This window comes from Nannobrachium achirus, assembly GCF_963921795.1.
Source record: "Nannobrachium achirus genome assembly, chromosome: 8".
Taxonomy (NCBI): Eukaryota; Metazoa; Chordata; class Actinopteri; order Myctophiformes; family Myctophidae; genus Nannobrachium; species Nannobrachium achirus.
Window position 1 is genome coordinate 21,536,090 of NC_137817.1, and position 21,012 is coordinate 21,557,101.

The 21,012-nt window shown below is 43.1% G+C and overlaps 1 protein-coding gene across 1 annotated transcript; it reads right to left on the bottom strand.

Annotated features, from left to right (window-relative positions):
• Window positions 1–3,569: 3,569 nt before the first annotated feature.
• On the bottom strand, window positions 3,570–15,387 carry zbtb38 (zinc finger and BTB domain containing 38). The gene is made up of 3 exons (XM_080731323.1): window positions 15,371–15,387; window positions 14,512–14,791; window positions 3,570–8,004 (listed from the first exon to the last, which is right to left on the bottom strand). Exon 3 carries the CDS (start codon window positions 8,002–8,004, stop codon window positions 4,330–4,332), a length of 3,675 nt encoding a protein of 1,224 aa, XP_080587449.1. The 5' UTR covers window positions 14,512–14,791; window positions 15,371–15,387; the 3' UTR covers window positions 3,570–4,329.
• Between the last annotated feature and the right edge of the window lie 5,625 nt (window positions 15,388–21,012).

Here is a 21,012-nt window from a genome sequence, read left to right on the forward strand (position 1 = left end):
CATATCGGTTTATGAATGCAAGCAACGAGCGTCGGCCTACTAGCAGCTCTACGGCGTGACGCTGACACCATGTACACCACTGTTTCCCAAGCAGTGGGTCGCGGTCCCTGTCCGGACACATTTTTATGGGACCCTTTATTTTTTGTTTCCTACAGTTTATTTTTTATTATTTATATTAAAAATAAAAATCACAAAAAAGCAAAAGGTTTCATGAATAAAAAAAATCAATGATTTTTCCCCCACAGCAATTTCACGAAGAAATTAAAGAAAAATCTAAGAAATTCCATAATAAATTAGAAAACAAATGTTTATGAAGTAGTGAAAATAGCCAATCTACAGAGCAACAGAGCGTGTAGATCTGCTGTTTTCACTAGTTTGGGTCCTGGGCAAACATATTAATTTCTTGCTAAAAAGTTTGGGAACCATGCTGACTGATGTAGTACACTCCGTCTCACGACGGTGTCGCGCGCCGGTAATAGCCATCTACAAGCCAATGTGAAGTTGTCAAATTGCAGATCGGCTATTTCCGGACGGAAAGGCTTTACACCTGTGTGTACAAAATTTGCGGGCCTCGATCCTCGATCTCCGTACGCCAAGCGTTTCGCTTTTTTAAAAGCCATAGCAGTGTTTGGACCCATGCTGTTATTTTGAGGAGGGCGTTGAGAGAAACTGGCTTTGCCAGTCAAAGCTATATCATAATTTCATCACATTCATCTGGCTGCACGGAAGGGAAGAATCTTCGCGATGGCGAATTAAAAAGTGAGAGCTTGACTTCAATAATATAATTTATGGATAATTTAACCGTTTGATTGACTGTTCAGTGTTGTTGGGTGGTGTGTAGAAGTCTTGATTTTAGTTTCGTTTTATTTGACATTTTTAAAAACGATCATAACTTTGCCATGATGAGGCATGTGTAATAAAGGTGTATTGTAATGTTTACCAGTAAGACGCCCTAAGGGCGAGAAGGGACCACACTGCTCCCTGCTAGAAAAACCAGCACAAGACCAGCAGTAAGACCCGCACCAGCACAAACCAGCACATGGTGTGTTTTACTGCTGGTCTGTGCTGGTGCTGACCAGCAATAAGACCAGCACCAGCACAAACCAGCACATGTTGTGTTTTACTGCTGGTCTGTGCATGGTGCTGGTCTAGGTTTAGCTGGTCTAGGGTTAGCTGGTCTAATTTGCTCTGGTGCTTGAGTCCTGTTCTGATGCTCTGCTCCATGGGTATTTGACCATATTAGATTGTGACATTATTTTTGACATTGTGTGTGGGATTCGAACTTACTACCTCTGGCGCTTCAGTCCTGCACTCATCCTCGGCGCCACTGGAACCTGTTAGTTAAAATGGGTGTTTGTCCCTATTTGTATATGACCAACTTAGACCAGCACAGACCAGCACAGACCAGCACCAGCACAGACCAGCACCAGCACAGACCAGCAGTAAAACACAACATGTGCTGGTGCTGGTCTGTGCTGGTTTAGCTGGTCTAATTTGCTCTGGTGCTTGAGTCCTGTTCTGATGCTCTGCTCCATGGGTATTTGACCATATTAGATTGTGACATTATTTTTGACATTGTGTGTGGGATTCAAACGCTTCAGTCCTGCACTCATCCTCGGCGCCACTGGAACCTGTTAGTTAAAATGGGTGTTTGTCCCTATTTGTATATGACCAGCTTAGACCAGCACAGACCAGCACAGACCAGCACCAGCACAGACCAGCACCAGCACAGACCAGCAGTAAAACACAACATGTGCTGGTGCTGGTCTGTGCTGGTGCTGGTCTGTGCTGGTCTATGCTGGTTTATGCTGGTTCATGCTGGTCTGTGCTGGTGCTGGTCTATGCTGGAACAGCACCAGCACAGACCAGCAGTAAAACACAACATGTGCTGGTTTGTGCTGGTGCTGGTCTGTACTGGTCTATGCTGGTTCATGCTGGTCTGTGCTGGTGCTGGTGCTGGTCTATGCTGGTTCATGCTGGTCTGTGCTGGTGGACCAGCATGGGACCAGCACAGACCAGCATGAAAATTGTGCTGGTCTGTGCTGGTTTTTCTAGCAGGGTGGTTATCATGAGACTGACTGTTATAACGTCCATATGGGCATTCCCAGATATGGGCTTAATTTGATAACATCAGGGATCTCCATATATGGGCATAAAAGGGACAAGGTCAAAATTAATTTTCAAGTGTGGTTGCCGTGACGCGAGTGCAAATGAATTCTGTCTTGGCCATATGGAGCGTGACATGAGGCTGACTGACTGAAGCACATGCATGAGCTGCAGGTTTTCATAGTAAATGCGACCTATGGTCGCAACTAATAATAATTTCCCTCTATGCCAGTTTGGTGAAGTTTACCTGCAGAAATAAATTACCCTCTCTCTGTATTTTGGTGTTTTCACCGTTTGTTCTGGTTGCCCAAAATGCAAACAAACGCGAACAAACAGTGAAAACACCAAAATACAGAGAGGGGCAGTGTGTGAGAGTGTGTGAGTTACACAACCACACTACTCCAAGTGATAGATAAGTGATAACTGCTGGGGGGGCTATTAAATTAAATGGAACAGGGCTCGGGTTTCCCTTGTTTTACTAAGTCATATACTAAAGCAAATTGCAGTGATCTTTCACTACAATTTTGGTATTACAACCCTGTTTTCTCTCTTATTCTTTCAAGATCATGTTGCTTTTTGTTGGTTGAAAAACGTCCTCCCCACACCACTGAAGGAAGCAGTGAGCACAGCAGGACCCAGGTATGATTGTGCACATATTACAAAACTTGTTTAATCCATTCATTGCCGTGACAGTAAGGTCTTATAAAGTCAGGCACTCTTCATCCAAATACTGGTTATGGATCAACCCTAATCCTGGTGCTTTAATTGGTTATTCTTTGCATACTTTCAGTAGTGTGATAATAACTCCTTGTATGTGGTCTTAAATGATATCCACCTGTTTCCGTGACAATTTACTGCAGAATTATTTGTGTGACACTTCCGGAGAACAGTAGACATACAAGCTCATGTCGGCAAGTCACTTTCCATAGAAACGCAAGAAAGTAGGGAACATCTATGGATTGTGTCATTAAGCCTAGACCATGAATGCAGATTTGCAGTGTGGAATGTTACGTGGGAAATCTCACACTAGCTTCTGATCTCTCAGTGAAACATAATAGAGGAACAGTGACTGGAAATTTTGGTTAATTGATACATTTTTCCTTTCTACCCTCAAACATACATTGGATATCCAACAAGTTCCATACCAGATTTGAGTTTCAAATCATTTGCAGCTCAAGAGAAATCCAGACGGATGGGCTATAATAATTCACAAAGCTGAACGTTTGTTTTAAGCCCTATGTAGTAAGTCATGAAAGAATAAGCATACTGTAATGTAATTTATTTTATTAGCTTTAGTGTTTTATACATTGTAATTGCACAAAGGTAATAACATTGGTGTCTGTGGTAGAAATTATAACAATGGTGCTCATATATTGTGTTAATTATGAAAGTATTAAATCAAAACACAAACATAATCTTACTGTAAAGTGCAACTAGCCATGCCTAGTTATTTGAAAGGGTCAGTCAAAGGAATGTGGAAACACTTAGAATTCATGGTATTTTTCCACAGACGTTTATAAAAGGAGCATCTGAACACTAGGCAGTCAGAAGTATCCCAACTCGAAGGGGTCAAATGTCACCCGTCACTCCAGTAAAGTATCCCAAACCTCTCACCCCTTCACTCCAGTCAACATATGCCTTCAATGCTAATCTCCTTTTGAAAAGATGGAGATTTCCCTGCTTAATATAGTTTTAAATAATAATACTTTATAAGACATTTTATCAGGATATGGTCCTATTACTGAGTCTGCCTTGAATGCATAGAAAAGGGAAAACATAGGGTTTTCTTTTGAACGCCATAAAATATACAAAAACTGCAAAATCTGCAAAGATGGAAAAAAGCCCACTGGCTGCTTTAACTTCAGTTTCAGAGTCTGTTGTCCATGAATGACATTCTATTGAGCTCAGTTGTCAAGACACAGCGATGCCTTGAGACCAAAAGTTCATAACTTTCAAGCCATATCTGAGTGCATCAGATTTTGATTTTGGGTGTTAAAGACATTATTTGATTAAATAAACTAAAAGTAGCGGTGCTACTGTATTTATGAGTTAATTTCATTAAGGGTTAGGGTTTTTAACTACCCAAAACCCAAATATGATCCACTTGGATAGGGTTTAAAGGTTTTTAACTCTTGGGCCCAGGTTATATTATTATTTAATTTCCAAACTCAAGTAATAGCTTCTAATCACCAACAGGTTCATTATGTTTTCTCTTGACTATAATCAGTTCTGGCCATCAAAAAAAGGTTCCTGTTTACATAACCATTTCTCAGGCTTGTTCATGGACATGGGGGTTGGTTTTGTTTCAGCGTCATTTTTACAAAAGATATGAGAGGGCTTCTCGTGGTTTATTGGTCTGACCAACAGTCCTTTGTAGTTGTCTCTGTCATGGGCCTGCTTCTTTGATGTGAGATGCGGAGGATGTTGCATATTGATTCTTTTTTTTGCCATTTTATGTTTCATTTTTGGTGATGTCAGGGAAATAATTGTGTCAGTGCAAGAGGATGTACTTTTAATAGTGGAATATGAAATTTCCTGAAATGGCTTAGGAGCCAATGGCATGTAGTCGTCTGTGTCCTCAGTCTTAGGCTTCAGTTTATCGATGGAGAGATGTCCTCTTCTTAGCTCACTACTTTTCACATTGCCACTGTCCTGATAATCACACTCCTCTGTTTTGATGCCATGTTGTATATCGTCTTCATCTGGGTTGGTTGAGCGTTTGGAGCGTGGTGTGTAGCTGTCATATTTATACCCTTTACCACTTGTCTCCTGGTGTTTTTTCTCATGGCTTCTCTTGGTAGCAAGGTAGAGAAAACGTTGGGGACAGTAGGAGCAGTGATACTTCTTCTCTGTGCTTGGGCTGCGGGGTGTGACATCGAAGCAAGAGCCATTTTCCATACAGCTATTGCAGATGTAGTCTCCACTGGCAGGGGCCTCACCAGGGGGGCCCTGCTTACCACAGGTTCGACAGAAACATGGATGAGAGCCAATTATATGTGCTTTAAGGCCAGACTCTGTGATGAAGGAGCTGTCACAGATGTCACATGTATAGTTGGCCCTAGGGCTGCAGTTCCTTGGACCGTGTTTCATCTCCCGGTTACCAGCTGAGATCCCCTCGTCTGTATCCCTGCATCTTCTGCCTAGGTAGGCATCACTGGCTGCAGTCCGAGATGCTGCAAAACTGTATTGCTTCTCCTTTCTATGCTTAAATCGTAGCTTCTTGCTTTTCTTTTTCGGTTTGTAAGAATAGTAGGGACGCCAGAGGTTGTCCCCCGCGTCGTGGTCGTTGGGGTCTTCGTACGTTTCTGGAGTGACTTCAGTTTGGAGCCGGAGGCTGGGGCTTTCTGTGCTGCATCTAGTTGGATGGCACTGTCCTGGACTCTCTGCTTGTCCCAGATGCCTGCTTCTCTTTCTCTTCCTGGGGAACAGCTTAGAACCCTTGATTCTCCGGCGGATGATGGCTTCATTGCCTATTTTCACCGTTATCTGGCAGAGGGGTAGTGTGCTATTGTGCACAGATGGACCTGAGCATGCAGGCTTGGCAATGTATGTTTCAGTCTTTGCCCCAACCATTTTGTCAGGAGTTAGACTTTCTGACCCAGACAGTAACACCTCCTTGCTCATAGCTTCAACTCTTTTTGCTGCTTCCGATAGCTCACCTAGCCTGTTAACAGTGCTCAAAGATTGTGCTAAGAGTGGTAGTTCATGACTGGTGTGATCGGAGTTGGTTAATGCTTGAATGTTGTCCCCGTAATCCAGTGCAGGGGACTCCACATCGCTGATTAAGGGAGAACCCCTGCGTTCTGTGTCTTTTCTGGTGATTTTCTGGTGACACTTTTCCCCTGCAGTGCTTTGGTCAATGTCCTGGTCACAGGGCTGGTCAAAACTGATTCGAGGCATCACTGATGCTACTGTTTTAGTTGTAGCCATGAATGTCACAGGCATTGGGAACGCAGCTGCATCAGGGCTGCTGATAACACCTTTATCCTCAAAAGATGAGATGAGCGAGTTATATTCTTGCGGGGCTTGACCATCTTGATCATCTTCCACACCATCTGAATATGTGTGACTGTATGTCTTGTATCGTCTCTTTCGAAACTTCATTGGCAGAAGCCTATACAGTTTGATTGGATAAACGCTGGCTTTAAATCCACCATTGGCTGCCTTTTTTTTCACAGCTAGTCTGGGATCAATACCGTGAAAGGTCTTCTGATGGTTTTTTAATATATAGTAGGTCATGAAGGTCTCTAGGCAGAAAATGCACTGGTAACGCCGTTCACCTGTGTGCCAAATTTCATGTTTGGTTCGGTATTCTGCCAGAGCAAACACTTTATTGCAATAATGACAGGGGTAGGCCCTCTGCCAGGAATGCACATTCTCATGGCGTTTTAGACTGGATAAGGTGACATACACCCTCTTGCATACACTACAGTTGTACACCCTCTGTCCACCACCTGGCTTCACCACCTTCTCCACAGTCTGCTGGAGCACTGTTTGGTCCATTTGGATGGGGTCTGAGTTGAAAGAGATGGAGAGCTCAGCAGGTTCTAGCTGCGATGCCTGGCTTTCCATGCTCTGCTCGTTGTCTGAATGTTGATCCACTGCACTGGTCTCTTGGTCTGTGGGATCTAGTTCAGATGAGTCCCTTGAGGCTTTGGGGCAGACCTGTTCATGGTTACGCAGACGTTTGAGATGCATGAACTTCCTGTGGCAGAATTTGCAGTAAAGATGACTGACAAAACGTTTTTTGTGTACTTCTGTGTGAATGGCAAGAATAGCTTTATTGGTGAATATCTCTGGACAGTATTCACATCCATAGATTGATATGCCATCTGCTGTGTGAGGGGAAAGGTGAGGTGGGTCCAGCTCTATGTGAGCATCTGCGTGGGCCAAAGGTGGCGCTGTGTCTCTACTTTTTTCTGCCTCTGAATAAAGCGAGGGTGGAGTCATGACTAGAGTAGGTGTCGTCATGACAGGATCAGCTAATTTGGGGCTATTGGTAGTTGCCACATCCGTGTGTGGTACTACAGTTTGTGTTTGGGGAATACCTCTAGCCAAAGCGCCTTGCAATCTGTGACGTTTTTTAAGTGGGCCTATATTGCAGCTGTGGGATAGTGGCTTGGACTGTATCTGTGGGAGCTTAGAGACCTTGTTGTCGTCTCCTGAACAGCTATCCTTTTGCTCAACAGCCTGACTTACTGCATATGAGTGCTCTGACAGGGCGTGTGTGGGTTCATTATTTCCAGTAAGGCCAGAGGGAGCAGGGCAACTGCCAGGGGCCTGTCCCGCATTTGGTGACTGCCTATCTCCATTGGTTAGAATCAGCGGGGTGAAGGGGTTATTCCCAGGACCCACTTCAGTGATGGAAAAAGCATTGGTGATCCGCGGGCCTTCAGTAATTTCAATCTCCTCAGACGTTGGAGCCTCATTCTTTGTTTTCTTTAGTATGAAGACCTTGCTAGAGTCTGTAGTTTTAGCATTTCCTGGCACAGTTTTTGAAACGTCTGATCCCCACCTCTCCTGTTCTGCTAGTCCCTCTAAAAAAGGAATCCCTAGTCTTTTCCCAGCTGCCATAAGGCCTCCTGTGTCCTCCGTACCAATTGAAGTCACCTTGGAGCAATAGATGAAGTTGAGGATGCTGGCGAACACATCAGACTTCAGGTCCATCAACTCCAGCACCTGGCCAGAGCTCCAGGCCCCTGGGGCAGTCAAAGCGTTCCTGAAGTAGCCACTGCAGGCCACTAAGATATTCCGATGGGCACGGAACTTGACATCCTCCACCACAATTGTGACGTCGCAGAAGAGCCCCTGTGAGCGTTGCTCATTGAGCTTGCTGAGCACAATGTGGGCATGAGTGCCGTCCATCAGGTCCTGAGTGCCGGAAGACACCACAGTCATCTAAAGTTGGGAAACAAACAGATGAAAAAGGTTTTCAATTTGAATGAAATAAAGTTGAAAGAGTTTTAAAATGTAACAATTTGATTGGTGGTGTCAGACGTTTCACAAAATGGCTAAGACAAAGTTATGTACAGTAAACAGGTGTGTATCAGTTTTGTAGTGGAAAGGAAAATTAGCTGCTTTAACTTTTTAACACTAGATGGCAGTATGTACTGCTAGATGGAAACTCTCACAGCCTTGTTGGTCTCTGTCTCCTCTGTGTGCAGTGTACTAAAGTGATACAATGCAACAACTTGCCAAAAGTACAACACCATTGTGGTATTGGTCATCGCGGTCAAAGGTGTGTGTGTGTGTGTGTGTGGGTGTGGGTGTGTGTGTGTGTGTGTGTGTGTGTGTGTGCTGGAGGGGATTTGTTTTTGTCAAAGTCACTGATTAGTTAAGGCTACAATCTGTTGATGCCAGTTGTCTCTCTCTTTCCCAACGTTTTATTCATTGCAAACAAGGTAGGATGTGGAAGTTACTGAATGCAGCTTACATTCCTAGATTTAGCTTTAACCACAATATTGAATGTGGTTAAAGCTACATACTAAAGTTATATAGTATGTAGGTAATGCGACAATTTCATTGACATCCCAGATGCAGTGTTCCCCACTTGTGCTGATCAGTCTACTTCTAGTTTTGTTCAACAACTGTTTCCATTTCTAAGAAATGTCCTGTTGGTGCTAATTAGATGTTTCTTACATGAAGGTTTACCATCACCCAAACTGGCTTAGTACATGTAATCACAGAATGCAGTTACAAGAAGGTAACAGTGTAATGAAAAAAGAAACTGGTGGAGTGGGCCATGAACACGTTCATTGTGTGACACACACACACACACACACACACACACACACACACACACACACACACACACACACACACACACACACACACACACACACACACACACACACACACACACACACACACACACACACACACACACACACACACACACACACACACACACACACACACACACACACACACCCCACTTGTGGGGACATTACATAGACTTCCATTCATTTTTATGCAATTCCTGTGGCCTTACCCTAACCTCTATCCCTAAACCTAACCCCTAAACCTAACCGTTGTGGGGACCTACTATTTTGTCCCCACACTGTCAGAGGTCCCCTGCAGGTGACTGCGTGAACATGCGTTTAGTTAGCCTGGCGGGGCCCGACGCTATATCTGTGTTCATTCCTTCCACAGTATTATACTGTGGAAGGAATGAACACAGATAACGTCGGGCCCCGCCAGGCTAGCGTTTAGTCCCCATAAGTATAGCTAGACAAACTCTCACGCACGCACACACGCACGCACGCACGCACGCACGCACGCACGCACGCACGCACGCACGCACGCACGCACGCACGCACACACACACACACACACACACGACTACAGATTTGTCGTGAGATCACTGTTGATGTTATTTGTTTATGTGGGATGAAAAAATAATTTCTGGACTAGATTGATTTGTGGATTAGATTGACCTCTATGGTCAAATGTTTTCTGATTTCTAGTAGAGGAAATTGCAACCTGTTAATAATCTTCACGTAGGCCTTGCTATAATCGTATGCATGTAAGACTTGATGGGTTATGAGTCATCAGATCACTTGAGTCATCTAGTCTTCATCCCAAATAGGAGGCGTGCTGTATCTGCCATTCTGCCATACTGATGTTAGATGTGGTGAACTTGCTGACCTATATAGATAGACCTTTATTCTGGACGGAAATTCAGTCATCATAGCATCTCTGCAGTAAGGATTAAACCGAGGTTTAGGTATGTGTAGAGATCAAGATAGTACATACAGATTATTCAAATGTACAACTGTAGCACAGAGGCCAGTCACAGTTACTTTATTTAATTTTATTCAATTTCATTAGATTAAATTTCCTCATTTTAAGTCAGATACGGTTTGCCCATGTCATTAATATAATCCTTCAATGCCATATTTCTTGAATGATTAATGTGGGAGAAATAGTAAGAGTAAGCCCTTTTGGTGAAAGGTCATCTTTGATTTTCATGTTCAGAATCATACGGCCATTTTCTCCTTCTCTTCAATATGGGGGCGATTTCAGGGACGGTAAAATGGTTGCACGTTTAAGGGCTTTCATTTGTTCCTGCTCTAAATAAGCATGAGATCATATTTATTTTCAGATGTCCCTTTGGTTAATTGCTGGCCCGGAGGGACCCCTGTTATGCAAAACAGGGTTCATTTAAATACTCTCGTGAAGTTGTCCTTTGTACTGTCAGCTTGGTCATTGAAAAATGAGAGAACACAGATTTCTGAACTCATGACTACAAATTTATAGATGTATGTACGATTCAAATAACACAGAACGCAACCTTGAGCCACATTAAATTATTTGACAATTAAATATAATCTTAAAATGTATTTTGTACACCCATTTGTTTGTGATATTGTTCACGCATCGTGTACAATTTTAAAGTATAATATAATTTTAATATAAGGATAAAAGGTAATAATATAATTTACAATAATGTTTTATTAAAACATATTGTGTGCAATTTTTGCAATCAGTGTCAAATGTTTTTAAATTGATATAATGTTTAGTTATGTGAAGGTACCATAATTACAATATGGCTGCCAGTGCTCTCGTATCACTGAAAACACAGCCAGCCTCCTGCCTCCCTCTTAGACAGGCCTCCGTTGTCACGGCAACATGCTGTGGCGCAGCACTTATTGGGATTCATCCGGATGGAGAACGACTGCATTAGCCATCCGGGAATTCAGTCCTTTCTCCCTCACACATACACAGATATACTGTAGTACATCCTGCGCTTGATGAGAATATGCAACACAGAGCGTTTACGTGCAATGGAGGTGTCCTTTTGTCTTCACTTGGGTATACGGTGAACTGAATATGTGTCTACGAGTCTGAATCTTTGTCTTTTCCTGCAGCAGAAATGCAATCGATGGACTTTCTCATTCAATATCAAGGAGCACCAAGCGGCAGCCGTGGTGCTGATTTTTCTGATTCGTGCTATTTAATCAAGCAATTTAATTTTCACGCGTCCTTGCAGGGTACCATTTTAGTTGATCGTTCTCGGTTTCTAAATTCTTTCCGCACTGATGTGGTTAAGCGGAAATCCTAAGTGAAGACTTTGCAATTTTTGATAACGGATACGTTTTTGCCACACCCAGGCTTACTTCACCTTCAAAGCCTGTATAAAATGTATTCTTTACAACCTACGCCATAAAATCCCCTCATCGCTAACCACGAACCAAGCATAGGCACTATAGCATACAGTCATGTCAAACAAAGAGCGAAAACGTCAAAGCAAAAGCCATACTCAACGCACCACTGCAAAGCATAGTTCCGCACAAAAAAGGTTGTAAATCTGGGGAAAACATGCAAAACATACCTTTAGTAAATCAGAGAAAATGATGCAGAGGGCAAACAGGAAACAATGTCATGCTGTGTCCCCTTTTTACAGCTTTACATACATTTTACTGTACATCAAGTTTCACCAGAGCAAGGCGAAATTTGATTTCGTTCTAAGCTGGTCGCTGAATAGCGATGCTGTCAAGAGCAGAGCTTTTTGTGTCCTCTTCCTTCCTCTCCTTCTCTTAGTGCAGATGACTTCGGCTCCAACGTCCTTCGCTTCTAACCATGCAACCCAGGTCCTGTGCTACTTCTGTCCTGCCCTCTTATTCCCAGTCACTCTTCTCAGACCCACTACAGCTACAGTACAGGAAAGATCAGCAGTTATGGCATATAGCTGAACTGGACTAAGGCTTTTGCCTCTGTGCTACCCGGTCTACTGGAGCACTCTGAATCTGCCAAGCAGGAAACAGCAACTTTTATTAAGCATGGCAGAGGGCTGCAGAAGGAGCGGAGAGCCGCTGGGTGCTACATCACACAGCAGCAGCACAGCACGCGAGCAGGGAGAGAAAATGTTCGGCCAAATGGCTGGTGATGGCGTACAACTATCGCCGTTTTAAATCTACCTCAGCACAATAGCATCCCAAATCTGTACACATCTCCACTCTGACCAAGAAAGAAATGCTCACATGCAGCTGCAGTGTCACTCTTACTCTGCCTTTGCACACCTGCATAGTCTCTTTTGTCTTTGCTGCTGTACAGCAATTACTGTGACACCTTTTCGCTTGTGTTTACACAGTGACTGTGGTTGCGTACTGCAATAAGAGAACAACCTAATTTATCACTGCCGTTTTTTGTTTCTTACCAATCAAAAGGGAAAATGAACAAAAAAAAGAAAGAACAAGGCTCCCTCTCATTATTGCAAAAAATGATTAAATGGGAGCAAGATTGCTACTGGCAGCTTTGCTGGAGCCACGCAGACTGTGGGTTTACCTACATAGAGGGTGCTGATTGATGCGAAAGCAGCAGATGCGTCAGCACTGCAGACGGGGTGAGAAGGGGCGGGGGCTTGTAGAGGCTGAACCAGACATGGCACTGTTAGCCTCATCACACTGTACACGCCAGAGTGCTGATATAACTCAGAGAATGTACAAATGGAACCAGTTTGGTTTCATTCGTACACTCAGAGTTAAATTATCACTATGGATTTAACAGTGCCCAAGTCTGCAAGGGAGCCAATGGCTCCTTTACCTGACATTCTATTGAGTGACGTTTTTTCTTGTTTTTGTTTGGATGTGCCGGCTTTGAAATTTGCTTCGTTGAGCCAGCCAATAAAATGTACATACACATGCTTGATTTCACACAACATAACAGCAGGTGCTGAATTTCACAGAGGAAACCGTATTTTTCTCTTTTTGTGCTCTGCAAGGTATGCTTGATGATATTTTGAACAGAACAAATCTGTTATGGTCCAACTTGTCAACCCCACTTTCTCTCTGCTTGTCACATGGTTATGTCTGTGACCATTTTTTACACCATTACCATAAGCTTGGTCTACTGCTATCTCTGGTCATGTCTGCCGGGCCAGACATTCCTTGTTACCTGATTGCTCTCTAGGGCCCTGCATGTGCCCTGGGAGCAGCTAGTGCACTGGCTTGGCAGCAGTCCAGCCATCACACCTCCATAAGCTTCTGAACGTTGCTATGTTATGTGACAACAACAAAATCAGGGCCACCACACACTGAAACACCATGCCACGATTTTGTAACCTATTTTTACAGAGTGCCAATTGCCTAAACTGTAATGGGTGCTACTCTCCCTCTGCCAGACTGCTTCTCATCATCTGACAGGGCAGAGTTTCCCTGGTAGGACGTGGAAGGAACATGTTATTCCAACCAGTTCCTTTACCCTCCATCAGACCAGGGGGAGGCGGTATAGAGACCAGGACTACTGCATGATTTTGTGAGGGTACCTACCTACCCTAGGGGACACTGGGAGAACATGCAAACTCTACAAAGAAAGGCCCTTTCGCCAACCCCGCCTACCGACTGCACCACCGTGCCCCCGTGCCTGTTTCCTTTTTTGTCTATAGGCATGAAGTGCTGCATTTTACTATGCAATCCTTAAGCTAACAGTATAGGCTACTTCAAAATAAGTCAAACTGTCTTTGGCTTGCTGAAACAGAAAATGTCCTATTGACCAAATTGTTTAATAATGAATGCAGTTCTGCTTTGAACGTTGTACTTTCCATTAGTAAAAAAAAAAAAAAAAAACACCCATTTAGTATGGAATATGAGTTTCTGATAAATCACACAACTTCTCATTCCCGTCATCTGCTGTGATTTTAGCTCGCCGAACTTAGTTCTTGCAAGAAATATGATGCCTGCTTTAGGGTTCTATTAACACACATCTTGTCTCCACCCCATGGCCCGGCTGTGTTCCTTTATTCATTTTGTAACAGCTATGCCCAGTGGTGTGTTCTAGATTGGAGGGATATGATAATCTAACTGCTTGTGGTCATGGAGATACACTACCGCGTTTTCAATGGATGGAATGGTTTGTAGAGGGCTACACTGTCTTGGCTGCGAAGGATTTCTGCAGGTCACACTACATATAGCCTATACTGAATAGCGTAACACGGTAGAACACACCACTGGCTATGCCTACATAATAATAATGCTTGACGAACAAATTTAGCCCCTTTTGTAGTGTTTTGAAATCTGCAAAGTAACCATCCATGTATGTATAATATTTACATTCTAGCTGTGAGATGGTTGATAAGCAATAATTAAAGTTAAGCTAAACACAACTACTGTGTGAATAGATGTATTTCTTCCATAGAAAAGAGGAGTCAAACCTGGAGAAATCATAATACGGTAATACATACACATAAGATATAATCTGGGATGTTTCCCAAACCCACAGGACAAAGCACTACGCCTTAACTTCTCAGTAGGCCCAGATGGAGCCTGTGGGGGACATCAGCCAGCGGGGAGGCAAAGCTCATAGCACAAGGCTAAGTTAGGCCTCGTCCTCATGCTCAAAACATTCACAGTCTCACAGCATACAAATCATTCCCAAGATCTCTTTCTTTTGCACTTAGCAGCCTACCAAGAATGTTTCTTCGTGGATGATCACAGTAGCCCTAGCTCACTCCTCTGCAGTGGAAGTGAGCAGTCTCTCTGGCGGTCATACAGGATGGTAAGTTAGGAGAATGACTAGCTCCTGTGCTCCCTCTGGTCTGCCACCTTCTTGTCCTCCCCGTCGTCGTCGTCTGGTGGTCCACTGTGGATCTGGCTGGTCCTCTCCCGGCTGTTTTGGTGCCTGTCTGGACTGAGGCCGCTGACACTACTCCGTCACTCCTGTTGCGTCACTGACCCACAAAGAGGAGCTGAAAAGAGGGGGTGTGATGAGTGTGTGGAGGCAGAAGGATATTCAGAAAGGAGGCAGGTTTTGCTCAAAAAACAAACGGATGAGGCTTCAGCTTGAGCTTAGCCTCACGTTCGGACCCTGTCACAGTGGCATTCAGGAAGTGGTTCCGGGAGACAAGCCTTTTATTGTTACGTAATGAATATTTTTTCCTCCCAAACAAGGCTCAGCTGAGAAGGCGCTGTTCAGTGTTCAGGCAGCTCAGGCTAATAATAGGCCTCTGTGCCAGTCAGGGCACAGCCATGACAGATCCGTTTCAACATCCATCTTTTCATTTAGACAGAAAAGCTATATTTTGGATTGACAGGATTCACTTTTGGAAAGGGAGTATAGGCCTATAATGATATACTATATACTGTATTGTTACTTTTTAAAATGTCAGAAGAAAATACAAAGACCTTATTTGTTTTGTTATGTCTTTTAAGATGTGTGGCTTACATTGTTTTAAGCTGGTTGTTTACATGTATTAGTCATATGTAACAGTCTCAGTCTCAGATCTTTTAAAGATGTACCTATTAGAAACAGAGAAAACAGCTCATACCTTTCATAGTATGTTAATGTTGCTCCCATTCATTGTATTCGGGTGAGGAAGGGCCTGCTTGTACGTCTTTAAAGTATGTTGAAGCCTTTAGGCCTGGAGATGGTGACGAGAATTACGGCACTTGTTTTGCACACGATACCCTGGGTTTTATTTGCTGGAGCCTCCTCCTACAATATCTCACTGTTTTTCCACTGCCTTGTTGCTCCCTCTGCTGGCTACATTGTGACTTCAGCATAGCTTCCAGATCTACAGTATGATCCAGATTCTTTCTTATCAACAGCCAGGAGTGTCACACCAAATTCTGGGCCCTGGGTACAAGGATTCACTGCGGCCCCCCATGGATGTTCTTCATAGGGGGAGGGGGTTGAACCCATTTAGACTGGGAACGCGTTATTTTGAGCTTCAACTATTGAAAATAGTTCTACAAATCTACAAGCTCGCAGCACGGCACTCGGTTCCGCGCTGTGAGCTTGTATATCTGCTATTTTTGAAAATTTTTGAAAATGTGTGCAAGAAACCTATGTTTCTATGTCAGTGGTGCTCAAACCCTCATGTGAAGGACCCCCAAAATGAAATGTATTTGGCCACGGACCCCCCCCCCCCCCCCATCTCAAAATATTTAGTTCCAGGGACCCCCCAGAAGCAGAATTTTAGTTACAAAATGTTCGATTAAAAAATACATATATTCAAAGATTCTCACCCATTTTCATGACTTTTCAAAAATAGCAGATCTACAAGCTCGCAGTGCGGCACTCGGTGCTGCGCTATGAGCTTGTAGATCTGCTATTTTTCTATAGCTAAAGTATAAAATAATTAAGGCCCCTGCACAGTCCCACTCCTCCCCCCCCCCCCCCCCCCCCCCCTCCTTGTGACGCCCCTGGCTACATGGTTAGCAGCAGACTTGAGCACTGCAGGTCTTCTTCAGCAGAGGGCGCAACAACAGCTAAAAGTTGTTGTTCATAAACAGGAAGTGTATTTTCAAAATGACCTTTGACCATGTTATGATTGTAGCTTTCTGCCTTGTGACTTGCTCAGATCCCCGGTGCATTATCTCAATAGATCCCTGGTTTAGACCTGTGTAATTTTAGTCATAACTCAGCCACTGCAAAGCATTATTCCAGCCTATACAATGGGTAATAACAAAATCAAGCCTATGATTAAATCAACATATGGGAAATCAGGCACATCCCATTATGGTTTATATAGACCTGTTGTAACCTATAAATTGTTATATCGTTCATGCCGGGAATTACTTTGATTTTTATTAAATGTACTTGTATGTAACAGAATTTGAATGAGGCCACCCAGCAAGCACGTCAGGACCTGGACCAATCAGTGACGTCTCGATTGGGTCCAGATCACAGCCCATATGGGGATGATCTTGACGTCATTACCAGGACGTCATATGGACTTTTTGTTTGCCAGGATTATTGTTATTGTTTGTAACTAGAGGTTCGCGGACCTTCGGGCCGCTCACATCTAGAGATCGTGCCTGCTTCGCAGGCGCTCACAGCTACGTTGCAGCAGTGATCCACCCACATCCATCCATCCACATCCATCCATCCAGCCATCCATCCACACACACACACATCCATCCATCATCCATCCATCCATCCACATCCATCCATCCATCCATCCATCCATCCACATCCATCCATCCACATCCATCCATCCATCCACATCCATCCATCCATCCATCCATCCATCCATCCATCCACATCCATCCATCCATCCATCCATGCATCCATCCATCCACATACATGCATCCATCCACATCCATCCATCCATCCATCCATCCACATCCATCCATCCATCCATCCATCCATGCATCCATCCATGCATCCATCCATCCATCCACATCCATCCATCCATCCACATCCATCCATCCATCCATCCATCCATCCATCCATCCATCCACATCCATCCATCCATCCACATCCATCCATCCATCCATCCATCCACATCCATCCATCCATCCATCCACATCCATCCATCCACATCCATCCACCCATCCACATCCATCCATCCGTCCATCCACATCCATCCATCCATCCACATCCATCCATCCATCCATCCATCCATCCATCCACATCCATCCATCCATCCATCCATCCATCCACATCCATCCATTCACATCCATCCATCCATCCATCCATCCACCCATCCATCCATCCATCCATCCACATCCATCCATCCACATCCATGCATCCATCCATCCACATCCATGCATCCATCCATCCATCCATCCATCCATCCATCCACATCCATCCATCCACATCCATCCATCCATCCATCCATCCATCCATCCACTTACTGTACTGTACTTTACTGTACTCTACTGTACCTTACTGTACTGTACTTTACTGTACTCTACTGTACTGTACTTTAAAGTACTCTACTGTACCTTACTATACTGTACTTTAATGTACTCTACTGTACCTTACTATACCTTACTGTACTGTACTTTAATGTACTCTACTGTACTCTACTTTACCTTACTGTACTGTACTTTAATGTACTCTACTGTACTCTACTTTACCTTACTCTACTGTACCTTACTATACCTTACTGTACTGTACTTTAATGTACTCTACTGTACTCTACTTTACCTTACTGTACTTTAATGTACTCTACTGTACTCTACTTTACCTTACTGTACTGTACTTTAATGTACTCTACTGTACTCTTCTTTACCTTACTGTACTTTGCTGTACTCTACTGTACTCTACTTTACCTTACTGTACTTTGCTGTACTCTACTGTACCTGACTGTACCGTATTGTACTGTACTTTGCTGTACTCTACTGTACCTGACTGTACCGTATTGTACTGTACTCTACTTTACCTTACTGTACTTTGCTTTACTCTACTGTACCTGACTGTACCGTTTTGTACTGTACTTTGCTGTACTCTACTGTACCTTGCTGTACCGTATTGTACTGTACTTTGCTGTACTCTACTGTACCTTGCTGTACCGTATTGTACTGTACTTTGCTGTACTCTACTGTACCTTACTGTACCTGACTGTACCGTATTGTATCTTACTTCTCTCTCTCTCTTCTCTCTCTCTCCTCTCTCTCTCTCTCTCTCTAACCCCCCCCCCCCTTCCCTCTTGAAACCCGATACTTTTGTGATGAGAATGACAAATTCACTCTACAGAGGATTGCGCAATAGGTATTGCGAAATAAGCATACAAACACAAACTGTACGGTAAATATGCATTTTGAAAAGATGACACTAAGTGGATTACGTTCAGCATAGCATGCATGCAGTATATATTTCTGTAATAATGGTGACTTCCAACATGACCGAATGTCGGGAACCGCCGAACAAAATCAGTCTTTGGCCGTCTTGAGTTGGTGTGGCTGAGATGTTATTTGAAATATGAGCATATGGTTATATTCTGGGACATATCTAACTAGTTATGATATTTATCTGGCCTAGAATGTCACCTGATTTCAACCAACATAAATCCTGTCAAACAAAAAAAGTCCACATGACGTCCTGGTAATGACGTCAAGGTCATCCCCATATGGGCTGTGATCTGGCCCCAATCGAGACGTCACTGATTGGTCCAGGTCCTGACCGTGCTTGCTGAGCAGGGGACCTCTGGTATCTGTCAGTGAATTTATTATTGTAATTAAAGGAGTAGTTCACCCCCAAAATGACTTTTTTTCTATTGATTACTCATGCATGGAGAGTTGAGTTCAATAATATTTTTTGGTTTTTGTCACATTCCTAAGACAAAAATGTAATTCGAGTAAATTTACCCCCATTGATTCTGGATGGGGACCCGTTTCGAAACGGGTCCCCATCCGGAACGAATGGGGGTAAATTTATTGTTATCACATTTTTGTCTTAGGAATGCAACAAAAAACTAAAAATATTATTGAACTCTAGTCTCCATGGCGTGACAATCAATAGAAAAAAAGTCATTTTGGGGGTGAACTACTCCTTTAAAGGCGATATAAGTGATATACTGTATAAGTGATTTTTTTTAAACAGACAAACAAACAAAATGTTAAATAGCTCAATAGTCATTGTTATAATACAAGGTACAGGATAAACAAATGAAATTGGAAGTGATGAACGTTGACAAAACACCTCAAGGAGTGGGGACACAATTATTATTATTATTATTATTTGGAACTGGAATAATCTCTTGATAGGAAAGACTATCCAGGATAAAAATCATGACCTATTTTTTTCCTTCTGTTTACCAAAGAGTTGGAGAGATGGGGAAACACCTGTTACTAAAACATCCCTGTAGCATTAGTCTCTGTAGCTGTAGTTCCGAATGCTATATAGTCTGGAACTACGTACAGCTCCCGAACGGCGAGTATCTGAAGTAGCCGCAAATTGCAACACTAGATTTTTTTTATAATCGGATGAATCTAGGGTTGCAATACCTCCCATAGGCAGCCAATGCATCAAAACGTTTTTTTCTTTTTTTTTTTTTTGCTATCTGATTGTATTAAACGATGTCAAACTCACCAATATTGCGGCTCTATGGAAAGCTTGCATAATCCTCTTTCTATCTGCAAAGTGTTTGTTTCAGAAAAATCCACCGTAAACATGTTATGATTTATTTTCTGTCAAGAAATCCGAGCAGACATGGTTTATTTTCTAAGTGTTGAACTCAACGTCCCGCTGCCTCCTGCATTATGTGACACAGGACTGGTCACAGGACTGGTCACAGGAGCGATTTTCCATGAGCGCTTCCAAACTCCAGGACTTAGAAAGAATAATCACCTGAACCAAATTGCTTGATAGAAACTGGCTCATAACATGTCTACGGTGGCTTTTTCTGGAACAAACACTTTGCAGATAGCAAGAGTAAATTCCAAGCTTTCCATAGAGCCGCATTATTGTGGGCTCGCCTAAAGGCGAGCACACGTATGTTATCTTCATTATTGTGGGCTCGCCTGGAAGGCGAGCACACGTATGTTATCTTCATTATTTATTTCTATACTAGTCAGTATCCTCAAAACTTTGGCGCGCTTCATCTCTTAAACGCTTACACCTTTCAACACCATTCAAATTTTTATGTGTTCAGCTTACTGAGGACAAGTGTGCGTGTATTTTTCTTTTTGAAATGTTTTGTAGTATAATTATAAAAAAATAAAAATGTTTAACTTTAAGCACCCAATGCATTTCCAATGGGTTTAGTGAGGAAAGGGACCCATGTTTATATTAAGGCGCTGTGGCTGCAATATTCACACTTCAGATATGCTATTTATATCAATGCGTTCACACAGGTCTGCTCTCTGATTTGATCCAAATATCTAAGCTGTGTGATGTATAAAACTATAGTTATAGTTAAAACTATAAATAAATGTCCCTCTCCACTCTACTGATTACACAGCTGTGATCAAGAATCAAGTCCGGGCGATGGGATGTAAATCCCATAGCCATATATCCTAGAGCCCGCAGGGACAGTCAGCCATATTAGTGGTTGTTGTTGGTTGTCAGGGAGATATCAAAACCAATGCATTTCCAAGTCAGATCCACAAACACAATAAAAGCCATGCTCCACTCCTCAGTCTGGAGTGGCCACATAGAAGAACGCCTTGGTTATAGACATAGTGGAGGACAGATGTGATCTGGGATTGTTAGCCTACAGTATATGCACTCAATATACTC

Bases quoted from the DNA above. Each gene is read 5' to 3' on its own strand.
- zbtb38 (XM_080731323.1), bottom strand. From the start codon at position 8,004: ATGACTGTGGTGTCTTCCGGCACTCAGGACCTGATGGACGGCACTCAT.